This window comes from Jaculus jaculus, chromosome 2, assembly GCF_020740685.1.
Source record: "Jaculus jaculus isolate mJacJac1 chromosome 2, mJacJac1.mat.Y.cur, whole genome shotgun sequence".
Taxonomy (NCBI): domain Eukaryota; kingdom Metazoa; phylum Chordata; class Mammalia; order Rodentia; family Dipodidae; genus Jaculus; species Jaculus jaculus.
In genome coordinates this window covers 189,978,528-189,991,610 of record NC_059103.1, presented here as the reverse complement: position 1 = coordinate 189,991,610, position 13,083 = coordinate 189,978,528, and the positions used below count along the sequence as shown (strand labels likewise).

Here is a 13,083-nt window from a genome sequence, read left to right as displayed (position 1 = left end):
TAAGGTACAACTTTGGCTAAAGCTGATATTAAAGGACATAGGTGCTAGTTCCTTGATGAATATATAAAGTGAACTTACCATTTATTTTCAGGGTTGGCCTTTTCAGGGGCGGGAGAAACTAGTCCTAAAGGTCCTAGGCTGGCACCCTGTGCCCACGTTAGCATGGGCTGTGGGCAAGCCATTTGTATAGTCTCTTCTCATACATGTGCAATGAGGAACAACTTGCGTGATTTCTGATTTCTGTTTTCCTACTGGACTAAGACAAAAACCAGAAAAAAAAGGTTCCCATTTCTGCCCATTCTGTTTCATTGTTCCCTAATTTGTGTGTTTGCTACTGAAAACTTGGAATTATAGATTATATGTATTAATCTTTGAAAACATTGTGCATCTAACAAATTATTTCCATATGTTATAAGAAACAGCTTCAAGAACAAATGAATCAATGTTACTCTCGAAAAGTACTATATATTGTAAAAGTCCATTTACATTATAACCTATCATTCAGTCTTAAGTATACTATAAAATACTTATTTCTTGAATTGTTTAATGGATTTTTTGGATTACTTTAAGCCTTTGTGGTGTCTGGTAATAATTTGCTAGTTAGCTTCTGACTGTGTGAAGTATAGTCGAAGGACACAATGCAATTCTATCTTTATTCTTAATTTTTCTTTTGATGTAGCTTGTCTGCTGTTTAGGCACTATGAGTGATTTCTCCTAAAAACACCCAAAGCTGTGCTTTAGAAGCTGGGTGAAAGCAGAGCATAGAGAGTTCACATATCTTTTTAAATGCTACATGTGTTTGGAAAGGATGTCTCTTCATCAATGTGATTGGTCCTTCTGCTAGCAAAACTTTTCATCAGAAAACATTGGGTTAACTTTCTTCTCTCTATTAGAATAAGACTCAAGAGAGAATGCATGCATGCACGCCCATTTAAAAACATTTCTTTCCTTCCTTCCTTCCTTCCTTCCTTCCTTCCTTCCTTCCTTCCTTCCTTCCTTCCTTCCTTCCTTCCTTCCTTCTCTCTCTCTCTCTCTCTCTCTCTCTCTCTCTCTCTCTCTCTCTTTCTTTCTTTCTTTCTTATGTGCATGTGAGAGAGAGATGTAGCGGGTTTGTGCCCGTGTGGTGTGTGCATGTGCATGTGACGTTTTGTGCGCTTGCCTGAGGAAGCTGGAGCAGAACGTTGGGTGTCCCACTCCTCCCATTTTTCTTCCTGTTCTTATTTGAACCAGCGCTTCCAACTGACCCTGGAGCTTGCCATCTTTCCTGAGCTTCAGCAGTTCTTGGGTTTCTGCTCCCCTACTGGACTGAGGTCACAGATGTGCCTGGCCATATGCAGCTGTTTGTTTGGGTCCTGGGGACCAAACTCTAGCCAATCTCAGACCACCTTGGGTTCGCACGCTTGCGCAGCAAGTGTACTTAACCATGGGACCATCTCAGTCACCTCTCTACCCCAGGGGCTATTTTGTTTCAAACAATATTTTGAGACTCCAAAGACATTCTGCAAAGCTCAACGCTTCACTAAAAGGAGCGCAAAGTGTCCATTCCTCAGACTGCTCAGAGCAAGACTCACCATTGTGAAGTGTGTGGCTTCGTGTTTAGTACCTGCAGCTCCTCCGTGGTAGCAAGAGAATGTTTTTCACGAATACCTTTGCTGATGTATTATGTTTTTTTAGTTTCAAGACTGTGGCAGTGCAAACAAGCTTACGGTTAATTAACCAACCCACTTGTTAGCTTGATTTATTGCAAAAGTGGGTGGAACATAGTTCATTAGGAAGTCCAAAATGAGCAGAGTGAATTATAATTCTTTTGGGTAAGGAACCTATGATAAATGCGATAGCAGAAGTCAGGTTTCAAAGAAAATGTAAGTAGTTAGTGTAGTTTACTTTGATATCTTTTTTCCACACATCTGATGTTGTCACTTGATTTGCTTTGAAGACCCAGAGAGCATGTATGTGCATGCAGTGTCTGCACACTGGTATGTCTATAGGGCTATGGAGGAGTTGGCGTTATAGCAGCTGGGATATTCTTTCAGTCCCCAGCTGGAAATAGAATATCTTCTTTGAAGTATAAGTAAAGTAGTACTTGAATGACAAAGGGAATTTGTGAGCAATTGGCTAATAAAATTCTGGTAATTCAGTCCAATTTATCATCATTTTTTTAGTGGCTTGAAAAGGAAAGTTTAAAAGTACACAAATAAATTTATGAGTAAATATAAAATGAAAAGTGTCAGTAATAATTTTGTTGAAAAAATACAGAACTAGGGATGAGAAAGGCCTATGTTCATTTGATAATTTTAGGAATCTCATGGTACATTTGAGAGCCATTTAAATGATGGAAATAGAGGAATGTAGGAAAATCTGACAGATAATTCACCCTTACTCCAAAGAAAATGATCACATAAAGCACGTTGTGTGATATGTCTTTATGTTAAATTTAATGCAGAAATTGGGGAGTTTAAGTCAATGGAATGAAATTGTGTGAGTTAGAATCTAAGGAAAGTGTAGGTTTCTCAGTTTTTTGCTATAGTGATTTTTCCATTTACCTTAATGTCACAAAGAATCTTTTGTTTATAAACCCTGAAATATCAGTATCCCTTATGGCACAGCATAGATTATAAATCGAAAAAATTCAAGCAGTCTTTTGGGCTGGAGAGATGGCTTAGCAGTTAAGCACTTGCCTATTAAGCCTAAGGACCCCAGTTCAAGGCTTGATTCCCCAGGACCCACGTTAGTCAGATGCACAAGGGGGCGCACGTGTCTGGAGTTTGTTTGCAGTGTCTGGAAGCCCTGGAGTGCTCATTCTCTCTCTCTCTCTCTGTCTGCCTGTCACTTTCAAATAAATAAATAAAAATAAAATAAAATAAAAAATTCAAGCAGTCTTTCAAGATCATGATAGGAAAAGAACTTTCAAAATTTGGAACCTGTGCAAAAAATTCGAAAAACCACTAGTTAATGAAAGTAGGACGGTGACATATGCCTGTACTTGTAGCACTTGAAAGGTTGAGACAGGAGGGTCTCAAGTTTGAAGTCAGCCTTGGGCACTTGGCAAGACCCAGGCTCAACAGAGTAAAAAAAAAATAAAAAAATAAAATAAAATCCTTTGTCAGTGAAATAAAACCCTATGGTTGTTCTGAGATCATCAGACATTTTATCTGGTCTTTGCTACCTCAAATGAGAGCTACAAATATGATTTTCTAACTAGGAATAATAAAATTAAGGCTGATGAGCATTATAACATAATATATGTTGGAATAATACGGTGTATGTTTAAGTTGTCTTTCACTATAAGGCTAGTGTCTAAATTTATACTTTATTGACTTAATACATGTGATTTTTTTTTTTTTTTGAGGTAGAGTCTCACTTTAGCTCAGGCTGACCTAGTTGCTCCAGGCTGGCCTTGAATTCACAATAATCCTCTTACTTCTTCCTGGGTTCTAGGATTAGAGGCATTCACCACCATGTCCAGCCAATACAGGTGGTTTAAAGTGCAACCAGGTCCTTTTTTGGTAGAAGATTTGCAAACTATTCATATTTATGCTACTTAAAATATATTTAAAGTATAAGATGCTGAACTATTTTTAACTTTTCATTTAAATTGCCCATAAATTGATTTGATTGTAGTTTGTGAAGTTTTTCTACATATGAACACAATGTGTACCAATACTTCCTAACTAAATATGTTTATAAACATCTGCCCCAGCAGCTACAAAAAGAGTCTTTGTAGGTGGGCAGTGTTGTCCCATTAATGGGTTTCTAGAAAACACTGTACTTAGGAAGCAGACATGCAATACTGATATGCAAGTCTGTTTTTAAGTGCTGCTTGATAAGGGGTGAGGTGCCAGCATCCAGAAAATAAACAGGCAACTTTAGTGTAAGAAAGAGTGAGTCATGCACTCCAGGAGATGGGCATGACAGGGTTAAATTCTAGAGCTGAGTGGCATCTTGAGTGCTCAGGCTTTCCCTGTGGGTAACACTTCAAATGAGGCAGCAGAGAGGGATCCATTCTGCTTTTATGCTCTTGAGAGAAGGAGCTGGCATAATCACAGTCTGTAACCCATTTCTAAGGTATATTTTGATTTTCAGGAGACACCTGGGCTGAGCATGAAGGAAAAGGGGAGACACAGATAGGAGATAGTGTCCAGCCCTTGCAAACAGCACCAGTCAGTTAGAAGAAACTTAAAAACTCTGTAAGCTAGCTTTATGTTTGGCATAACACCTTCCAATTAAAAAATTGCCTCTCTGCTGGTGGTGCACGCCTTTAATACCAGCACATGGGAGGCAGAGGTAGAAGGATTGTCATGAGTTCAAGGCCACCCTGAGACTACTTAGTGAATTCCTGGTCAGACTGAGCTAGAGTGAGACCCTACCTTGAAAAACCAGAAAAACAAAGAAACAAACAAACAAAAAACCCCCTAAAAAACCTTCCTCCCTTACTGGCCATCATCAGATTTGAAAATTTCTAGTTTGCAGGAGGCTTTAGAGGGAAGTATGGTCACGAGTCCAGGTTGAAGAGTATCTTGGTCACAACTCCTGAGATCAATTAGGCTTTTCCCAATTATCAAAATTGTCAGAAGTTTTATGCTATATCCATAGCATAAATGATACCAGAAGTTATAGCCTTACTGCTGTCTGTGTACAGTATAATAGAATATTCTAGAAACATGTTGAACTCCACAAATTTAAAATAATCTCATTGATTTTTATCCAAATTACAAATATGAAAAACAGAAATCATGATTTACATTGGTATCTCTTTAAATCATAAAATTATGCTTTAGTGAAAAATAAGGAATCCTTAGCACATTGTTATTGCATGTCATACACATGCACACATCCATAAAAATATTATTTATTTTTATTTATTTGAGAGAGAGAAAGAGAGAGAGAGAGAGAGAGAGAGAGAGAGAGAGAGAGAAAGAATGGGCATGCCACGGCCTCCAGCTGCTGCAAACAAACTCCAGATGCATGCGTCACCTTGTGAATCTGGCTTACATGTCCTGGGGAATGGAACCTGGGTCCTTTGGCCTGCAGGCAAGTGCCTTAACCACTAAGCCATCTCTCCAGTCTTCAAAGCACCTCCCCCTTTTTTATTAAGTAGAAACTTTATAAGCCATCTCTCCAGTCCTCAAGGCACCTCCCCCTTTTTTATTAAGTAGAAACTTTATATGGAGATGTCATGTGTTGGTATCATCATTTTCCTCCTCCCTGACCCCTCTCTCCTGAGGGCCTCCTTAGTGGGAATGCTGGCATTCACCATGCAGCTGTGGGTTGAGTTCTGAGAGCAGCAGTCAGTCACTGTGTGTGTGTGTGGGGGGGGGGGGGTGCAATGCCTCTGGATATTCCCTCGCACTCTGTGGTTTTTACATTCTTTCCCTCTCCTTTCTCGCAAATTCCCTGAGCTTTGGTGGATGTGTTCTAAGTGTCCTTTAGTACTGAGCTCTCAGCGGCTTCTGGATTTCTGCATTTCGAGTGTCCTCAGTGTCTGTCTCCATTACCCTGCTGCTGGTTGTCAGGCTTGCAGCGGAGGCAGCACTCTTGCTCATCTCACCAATTCCTCTCTGGGTTCACCCGGGACCCTCCCTCTCTGCTACTGGTGTTTTATGTCCTGCCAGGGAGTCAGCTGGTTATTCTTGTCTTGTTGGTAGATTTTGGTTGGCCTCAGTTCTCAGTGCCTTCTGAAAAAGGAAAGCAGATTCTCCAATGGAGAGTGAGATCAGGATAGATTAAAGGGGATAAGCACTGCTAATTTAGAGAGATTTTGATGAGTGCACCCTCACTAGCCAAAGACTAGTGGAAGAGTCTCAATGGATTCAATAATCTTGGTCTCCACAGAATTCTGACTTGGTTCCCAGTTCCAGCTATGGGTTCCTTTCCACTGAGTGGACCTCTTAGCCAACCAGAGAGCCATTGGTTACCTAGGCTGTGTGGCACTATTGCACTGGTGTGTACATCTTTTCAGGCTGGTCACCAAAGCCCACTTTTGACAAAAATATGCATTTGTAGAGACCTATAACATTTGCTTTTTTTTTATTTTGTTATTTTTTAATTAACATTTTTTATTGATGATTATTTTTTCAAACATAAGTTGTAATATGTCCCCTTTTGGTCCCTATTTCCCTATGGGCCCTACTCAGTAGGGTTGTTGGTGTTCACTGTGGAGTAATTAGGGCCTCTGCCTTTGTGGGGAGCTGTGTCTTAGGGTGTTTCTACCTATCCCTATTCCACTACACTCCCTGAGCTTTATTGGGTATGTTATCAGTTAATGTTGGCTTCTATGTGGACTCTGAATTTCTGTGATGATGTATAACATTTGTGTTCTTTAAATATTTTATTTACTTGAGTGAGAGATAGAAAGAGGCAGATAGAGAGAGAACGGACACACCAGGGCCTGCAGCCACTGCAAATGAACTCCAGATGCATGTGCCACCTTGTGCATCTGGTTTTACGTGGGTCCTGGGGAATTGAACTTGGGTCCACTAGCTTTGTCAGGAAATGCCTTAACTGCTAAAGCTATCTCACCAGCCCAACTTTTTTTTTTTTTTTTTTAAGATTCTAAAACAGACTTTACCTTTGAAGTGAAAACACCATTTGAAGATATAACTTAAAAGGCAACAATGTGATTTGAATGTCACAGAGGTGTTGGCCAGTGTCACTTTCATACTTGGCTTCCTTTCTCTAACTTGATTGTGAATGTTTTTTATTTACTTGCGTTTTAGCTTTTCCATTTTTATTTTTTTAAAATATTTATTTATTTATTTTGTTTTATTGAGGTAGGGTCTTGCCCTAGCCCAGACTGACCTGGAATTCACTATGTAGTCTCTCAGACTGACCTTGAACTCACAGTGATCCTTTTACTTCTACTTCCCAAGTGCTGGGATTAAAGGTGTGCACACCATGCCCAGCTGGTTTTCAGTTTGTGTCTTCCTTATTGCTCTGTACTTTTTATTGAAAACCCAGTGATTTTGAAAATTCTGGAATGTGGGCTGGAGAGATGGCTTAGTGGTTAAGGTACTTGCCTGTGAAGCTTAAGGAGCCAGGCTCAATTCTCCAGGTCCCACTTTAGCCATATGCACATTGTGGCACATGTGACTGGAGTTCGTTTGCAGGGGCTAGAGCATTCTCTCTCTCTCTCTCCCTCTGTCCCTCTGTATCTAATAAATAAATAAATAAAATGATAAAAAAGTTAAAAAAGATCTGGAATGCCACCCACTTACTGATGGTTATTTTTGTCACCTTCTTAAGGAATCATGGAACTGATGAGTTTATGTCAACATTCTCTTGACTTAGGTCAAGTAAAGGAGGACTTACAACATGAAATTCAGATATATAGGGCTAGAGAGATTAACAGTTATGACACTTGCCTGTGAAGCCTAAGGACCCACGGTCAACTCTCCATGTCCCACGTAAGCCAGATGCACGAAGTGATGCAAGCATGCAAGGTTGAACATGCACATAAGGTGTCACATGCATCTGGAGTTCAATTGCAGTGGCTGAAGGCCCTGGCATACCAGTTCTCTCTCTCTTAATCACGTTTTTTTTTTTTTTCCAGGTAGGGTCTCACTCTAGCCTAGGCTGACCTGGAATTCACTATGTAGTCTCAGGGTGGCCTTGAACTCATAGCAATCCTCCTACCTTTACTTTCCGAGTGCTGGGATTAAAGGCATGTGCCATCACGCCTGGCTTCCTTGTTCACTTTTTCTCATAAAAGTTTCAGACATATAATCAAAAAATGTTTCCACATTTAGTGCTGAATAAGATCTAATAAAAAAAGAAGTCTTAAAAATAAGTAAGTCGGGCTGGAGAGATGGCTTAGCAATTAAGGCATTTGCCTGCAAAGCCAAAGGATTCCGGTTTGATTCTCCAGGACCCATGTAAGCCAGATGCACAAGTTGGCGCATGCATCTGGAGTTTGTTTGCAATGGCTGGAGGCCTTGGCATGTCCATTCTCTCCCTCTTTCTCTCTCTCAAATAAATAATATTAAAAAAAATAAGTAAGTCCTTAGGCTGAGTGTAAGGACCAGAATGTGTATCCTGAATTATCAAATTCAGAATTATAGAAGTATAAAATGAATACCAATAGGGTTGCATTGAAAGTAGATAGCCTGGATTGAATAGACCCTGGAATATCAAAGTGAATACTGTATCAGCATTTCTATGTTTTTAAAGATGGCATCTCAAATTTTAGTGTCTTTTATGGCTCAGATTATTTTTTCATTTTTCTTCCTGTCATTCTCTGTCAGTTGGTAGTGAATGTTGGCATAGATTTCCTCTACTTTACACAGACTCAGGGATTCAGTCCTAATTGAGGATGCTGATAACCCAATCTTCTGCATTTTTACTGTGATGTAGCTTTGCATCATCAATTTAAATGCAGCTGTGACAAGGATATCCAGGTTAAGCCTTAGTAAGGAAGACCCAACTGATCAGGAGAAACTGTTGAGATGCCTTGCTGTTCAAAGACAAAGCAGGTACCACATTGAAAGGATGGTTAATTTTGTAAGAAAAAGGTAAAAAAAAAAAAAAATCACTTTGGTAGAATGAAGGAAGTATCATACAATGGCTCAGAATCCATACAGATATTTTGAAAGTAAAAGAGGACTAAGAACGATATTTTTTTTTTAAAATATTTTCTATTTATTTATTTGAGAGCAACAGACACAGAGAGAAAGACAGATAGAGGGAGAGAGACAATGGGCGCGCCAGGGCTTCCAGCCTCTGCAAACGAACTCCAGACGCGTGCGCCCCCTTGTGCATCTGGCTAACGTGGGACCTGGGGAACTGAGCCTCGAACCGGGGTCCTTAGGCTTCACAGGCAAGCGCTTAACCTCTAAGCCATCTCTCCAGCCCAAGAAAGGTATTTTGATGAGGGGAACACAGAAGGCATAAATGTAGGAAAGTTTCAAAAGTTCGCCTCACGCTCACAAACCTCCTGTCTCAGTTTCCCAAGGCTGGGGTTACAGGTGTGTGTCCCCGCACCCATGACCAAGAAGATGACCAGTGAACGCCTGCAGACAATGTGTCTTCAGGTTCCTTCTCATTACTCAGCGGTTCACAATGCTGGCCATGTTTATGTACACAGCTCCTGGGAGTGAATACTCAGAATTTATTAGATAGCCTGCAGAACTATTTCTATCCATCGATCCAAGCACTAGCCTTACATAAAGACTATTCAATTGCAAATTTTCGATTTTATTATTTTACTTTATTTTCTGCATTATATTTCTCTTTCATTTTCACCCTTCAGCATGCACTGTTGGTAGGTTGGCCCAGGTTAATAGGAAACTGTGGTTTGTGGACCACTGCAATGGAAATGAACATTACTTGTTAAACGGAACTGATGCTGATTGCATGGTCTTCAGCATCTTAGAGCCGAATGTGAGAAAGCATATCTCATGGCTAGTGAGTCTGTTTGCTTTAGTTCAACCGACCTGATCTCATAGACCCCCTCTCTATTTTCATGTCACACACACACACACACACACACACACACACACACACGTGTGCGTGTGCAACATCTGCATATAAATATAAATGTAGATGCTGAAAAGGAGAGAAAACCTGCCATATTTGTCTTTCTGAGTATGGCTTGTTTTATTTAACATAATGATCTTCAGTTCCATCCACTTTCCTATAAATGCCATAATTTCATTCTTCTCACAGCTAGATAAAATTCCCTTGTGTGTATATGCCATGTCTTATTTATCCATCTGTTGATGGGCATCTAGGCTGGTTTTATATCTTGGCTATTGGGAATGGTATAGCAGGAAACATGGATGTGCAAGCCCTTCTCTCATATGCTGACTTAAAATACCTTGGGAGAATGCTCAGGAGTGGTGGGGCTGGGTCATATAGTAGTCAAATATATATACACATCCATATATATACTATGCATTATATATCTATATATCTCTATATCACTATCTATCTATCTATCTATCTATTTTTTTCTGAGGAATCTTCATACTGATTTCCATAGTAGCTGTACCACCAGACCAGCAACAAATAAGTATTTCTCTTTCTTCACAAGAAGTTTTTGTTTTATTTGTTTTCTTAATGTAATCATTTTGACTGAGGTGAGAGAATTAATGTGTATTTCCCTCCTAGCTAAGGATGTTGAACATGTTTTCAAATAGTTACTGATCATTTCTATTTCATCTTGCTCTTGTGTATTTCTTCCTTTTGAGAACTGTTTCTTCAATTCATGGTCCATTGATTCAGTGAATAAATTTTCCTTGGTGTTTAATTTTGGAAGTTCTTTATAGAGTCTGTATGTCAGTCTCCTGTCAGAGATTATATTTGGCAAATATTTTCTCTTTTTCTATAGGCTGTCTCTTTGCTCTGCCAAACTGATTTCTTTGCTGATCAGAATTTCTTAATTTCCTGCAATCCAACTTGTTAATTCTTAGGATTCTTTCTTTCTTTTTTTAAAAAATTCTTTTTATTTATTTATTAGACAGACAGAGAGAGAGAGAGAGAGAGAGAGAGACAGACAGACAGACAGAGAGAGAGAGAGAGAACGGTGCACCAGGGCCTCTAGCCACTGCAAACAAACTCCAGATGCATGTTCCATCATGTGTAACTGTCTTACATGGGACCTGGAACAGTGAACCTGGGTCCTTAGGCTTTGCAGGCAAGTGCCTTAACCACTAAGCCATCTCTCCAGCCCTTAGGATTGTTTCTTGTGCCATTAGATTCCCTTAAAAAGTCCTTGCCTATGCTTCTACCTTAAAGTGCAAAAAAAATCCTCTTATTTATACATTTATTAGATTTTTTTCATGTTAGTCTATACAGATTTGACCCTTTCTTTTTTCTTTTTTAAATGTTTTGCAAACATTTATTTTAATAAGCATATATATATATATTTTTTAATTAATTAATTTATCTATTTGAGAGCAACAGACATAGAGAGAAAGACAGATAGAGGGAGAGAGACAGAATGGGCGCGCCAGGGCTTCCAGCCTCTGCAAACGAACTCCAGACGCGTGCGCCCCCTTGTGCATCTGGCTAACGTGGGACCTGGGGAACCGAGCCTCGAACTGGGGTCCTTAGGCTTCACAGGCAAGCGCTTAACCGCTAAGCCATCTCTCCAGCCCTTCTTTTTTTTTTTTAATATATTTTATCTATTTATTTGAGAGAGAAAGAGGGAGAGAGAGAATGGGCACTCCAGGGCCTGCAGCCACTGCAGATGAACTCCAGATACATGCGCCCCATTGTATATCTGGCTTACGTGGGTCCTGGAGAGTTGAACCAGGGTCCTTTGGCTTTGTAGGCAAAGACCTTAACTACTAAGCCATCTCTCCAGCCCCTGACTAATATAAATAGAGGGTGACTAATATTCCACTTATGGGCACAGAGATTTTTTTTCTTTCTTTATGGGTGAATTACCTTTGGTTAAGTTTAGTCTACTTTTCCCTACATTACAAAAATACTACAATGAATAGCGTTCTTTTGGGTACATCTATCTTAGCAAACTTTTGCAATTATATATGTGAGGCATCATAGTAATGGGATTTCTGAGAGAACAATTCAGAGGTATTTAAAAATATTGATTGATATTTTTAAACTTTATTGTATTTTATACAAATTTACATTCCCAGTTGGCATAGTGGCTCATATCTTTAACCCCAGCACTCAGGAGGCTGAATGAGGTAGGAGAATCACCATGAGTGTAAGGCCAGTCTGGGACACAGAGTGAGTTCCAAGGTCAGCCTGGGCTAGAGTGCGACCCTGCCTTAACAAAAGTTCACATTCCTTGAAACAGATATAATATTGTTCATTTTTCATTAATCAGAGATTAATTATCATATGAACTGGAAAGAGGAAACAGATTAATTTTCCCAGCCACCACTTCCTGATTACTTCTTCTGCATCCTTTGTTTTGAAATGCTCTTTTGTTATGAAATAAATTCTTACATGTTTTGCCTGCTTCCAGCCTCATCCATAACATTGGCACACTTATTCTAGTCTGAACCTGTCTTAATTATTTACCCACCAAATTGTTTTTCAGTCTCTTTACAAATTAATTTCAATCTCTATTTTCAGATGATGAGTTCTCAATAAACTCTTCATGTATTCTCAAGTTTAAAAAGAGAGAGAGAAAACGAAAAAAAAAAAGAGAGAGAATTGGCATGCCAGGGCCTCTATCCCCTGCAATAGAACTCCAGATGCGTGTGCCACCTGTGCCCATGTGCCACCTTGTGTATGTGCCACCTTGTGTATGTGCCACCTTGTGTATGTGCCACCTTGTGCGTTTGGCTTACGTGGGATCTGGGGAGTTGAACATGGGTTCTTAGGCTTTGCAGGCAAGTGTCTTAACTACTAGGCCACCTCTGCAGCTCAATACTCTGATTTTTTTAAAAAAGGAAATGAACTCTTATTTTAACAGGGGCACTGGAATGGGTAGCATAGAGCTGTTGTAATAATTCTGAGTAAAGTACGAGTCAGCAAGGGTCATGTTCTATATGCTTGACACCGTGCTGCTCGTTTCACGAGGGCCATTTCATTCCATTTTCATTTCACCCTAGAGTCACTTTTCCGACCTGCTCCCCACCCCCCACTTTGCAGAAGAGGAAACGGTGGGTCGGGCAACCTCAGCAGCTTACCTAGGTTCCCAGGTGGCAGCTGCATAGCCAGGCTTCCCGCCCAGAGTCTGGCTGCAGCTCTGCCCTGCCGGCTTCCCTGTGCCGCTCTTCCACGGTGACATTGTCTCTTGTCCCTGGCAGTGTTATCAGACTCCCCGTGGACCAACATCTCTGGGACCTGCAAGGGCCGATGCTTTGAACTTCAAGAGGCCGCACCCCCCGAGTGTCGCTGTGACAACTTGTGTAAGAGTTACAGCAGCTGCTGCCACGACTTTGACGAGCTCTGCTTGAAGACGGGTACGTCCCTTCCGCGAGGCGCCCTGCATGGGCCCATCCTAACCGTGCCCATCCGCGCGTTTGTCTTCAGTGATGCTTGGTGGCATGATGAACACGCCCTGTGAGAATGATGCTCCCACTCTGGGCTCTTTCCGGCTCAGCCTTCCATGGGTGGTTTTGGGCATTTTTACAGCCAGGCTTTTGTTCACTGTATTGTTTCTGCCTC

The 13,083-nt window shown here is 40.5% G+C and overlaps 1 protein-coding gene across 6 annotated transcripts in view; it reads left to right on the top strand.

Moving 5' to 3' along the window:
• Enpp2 (ectonucleotide pyrophosphatase/phosphodiesterase 2) overlaps positions 1-13,083 on the top strand; it is a 117,515-nt gene that overhangs the window by 37,750 nt on the left and 66,682 nt on the right. For all 6 annotated transcript variants that reach the window (XM_045142899.1, XM_045142898.1, XM_045142897.1 and 3 more), the window contains exon 3: positions 12,723-12,878. In XM_045142899.1, coding sequence (XP_044998834.1) covers positions 12,723-12,878 — 156 coding nt within the window. The remainder of the gene's footprint in view (positions 1-12,722; positions 12,879-13,083) is intronic.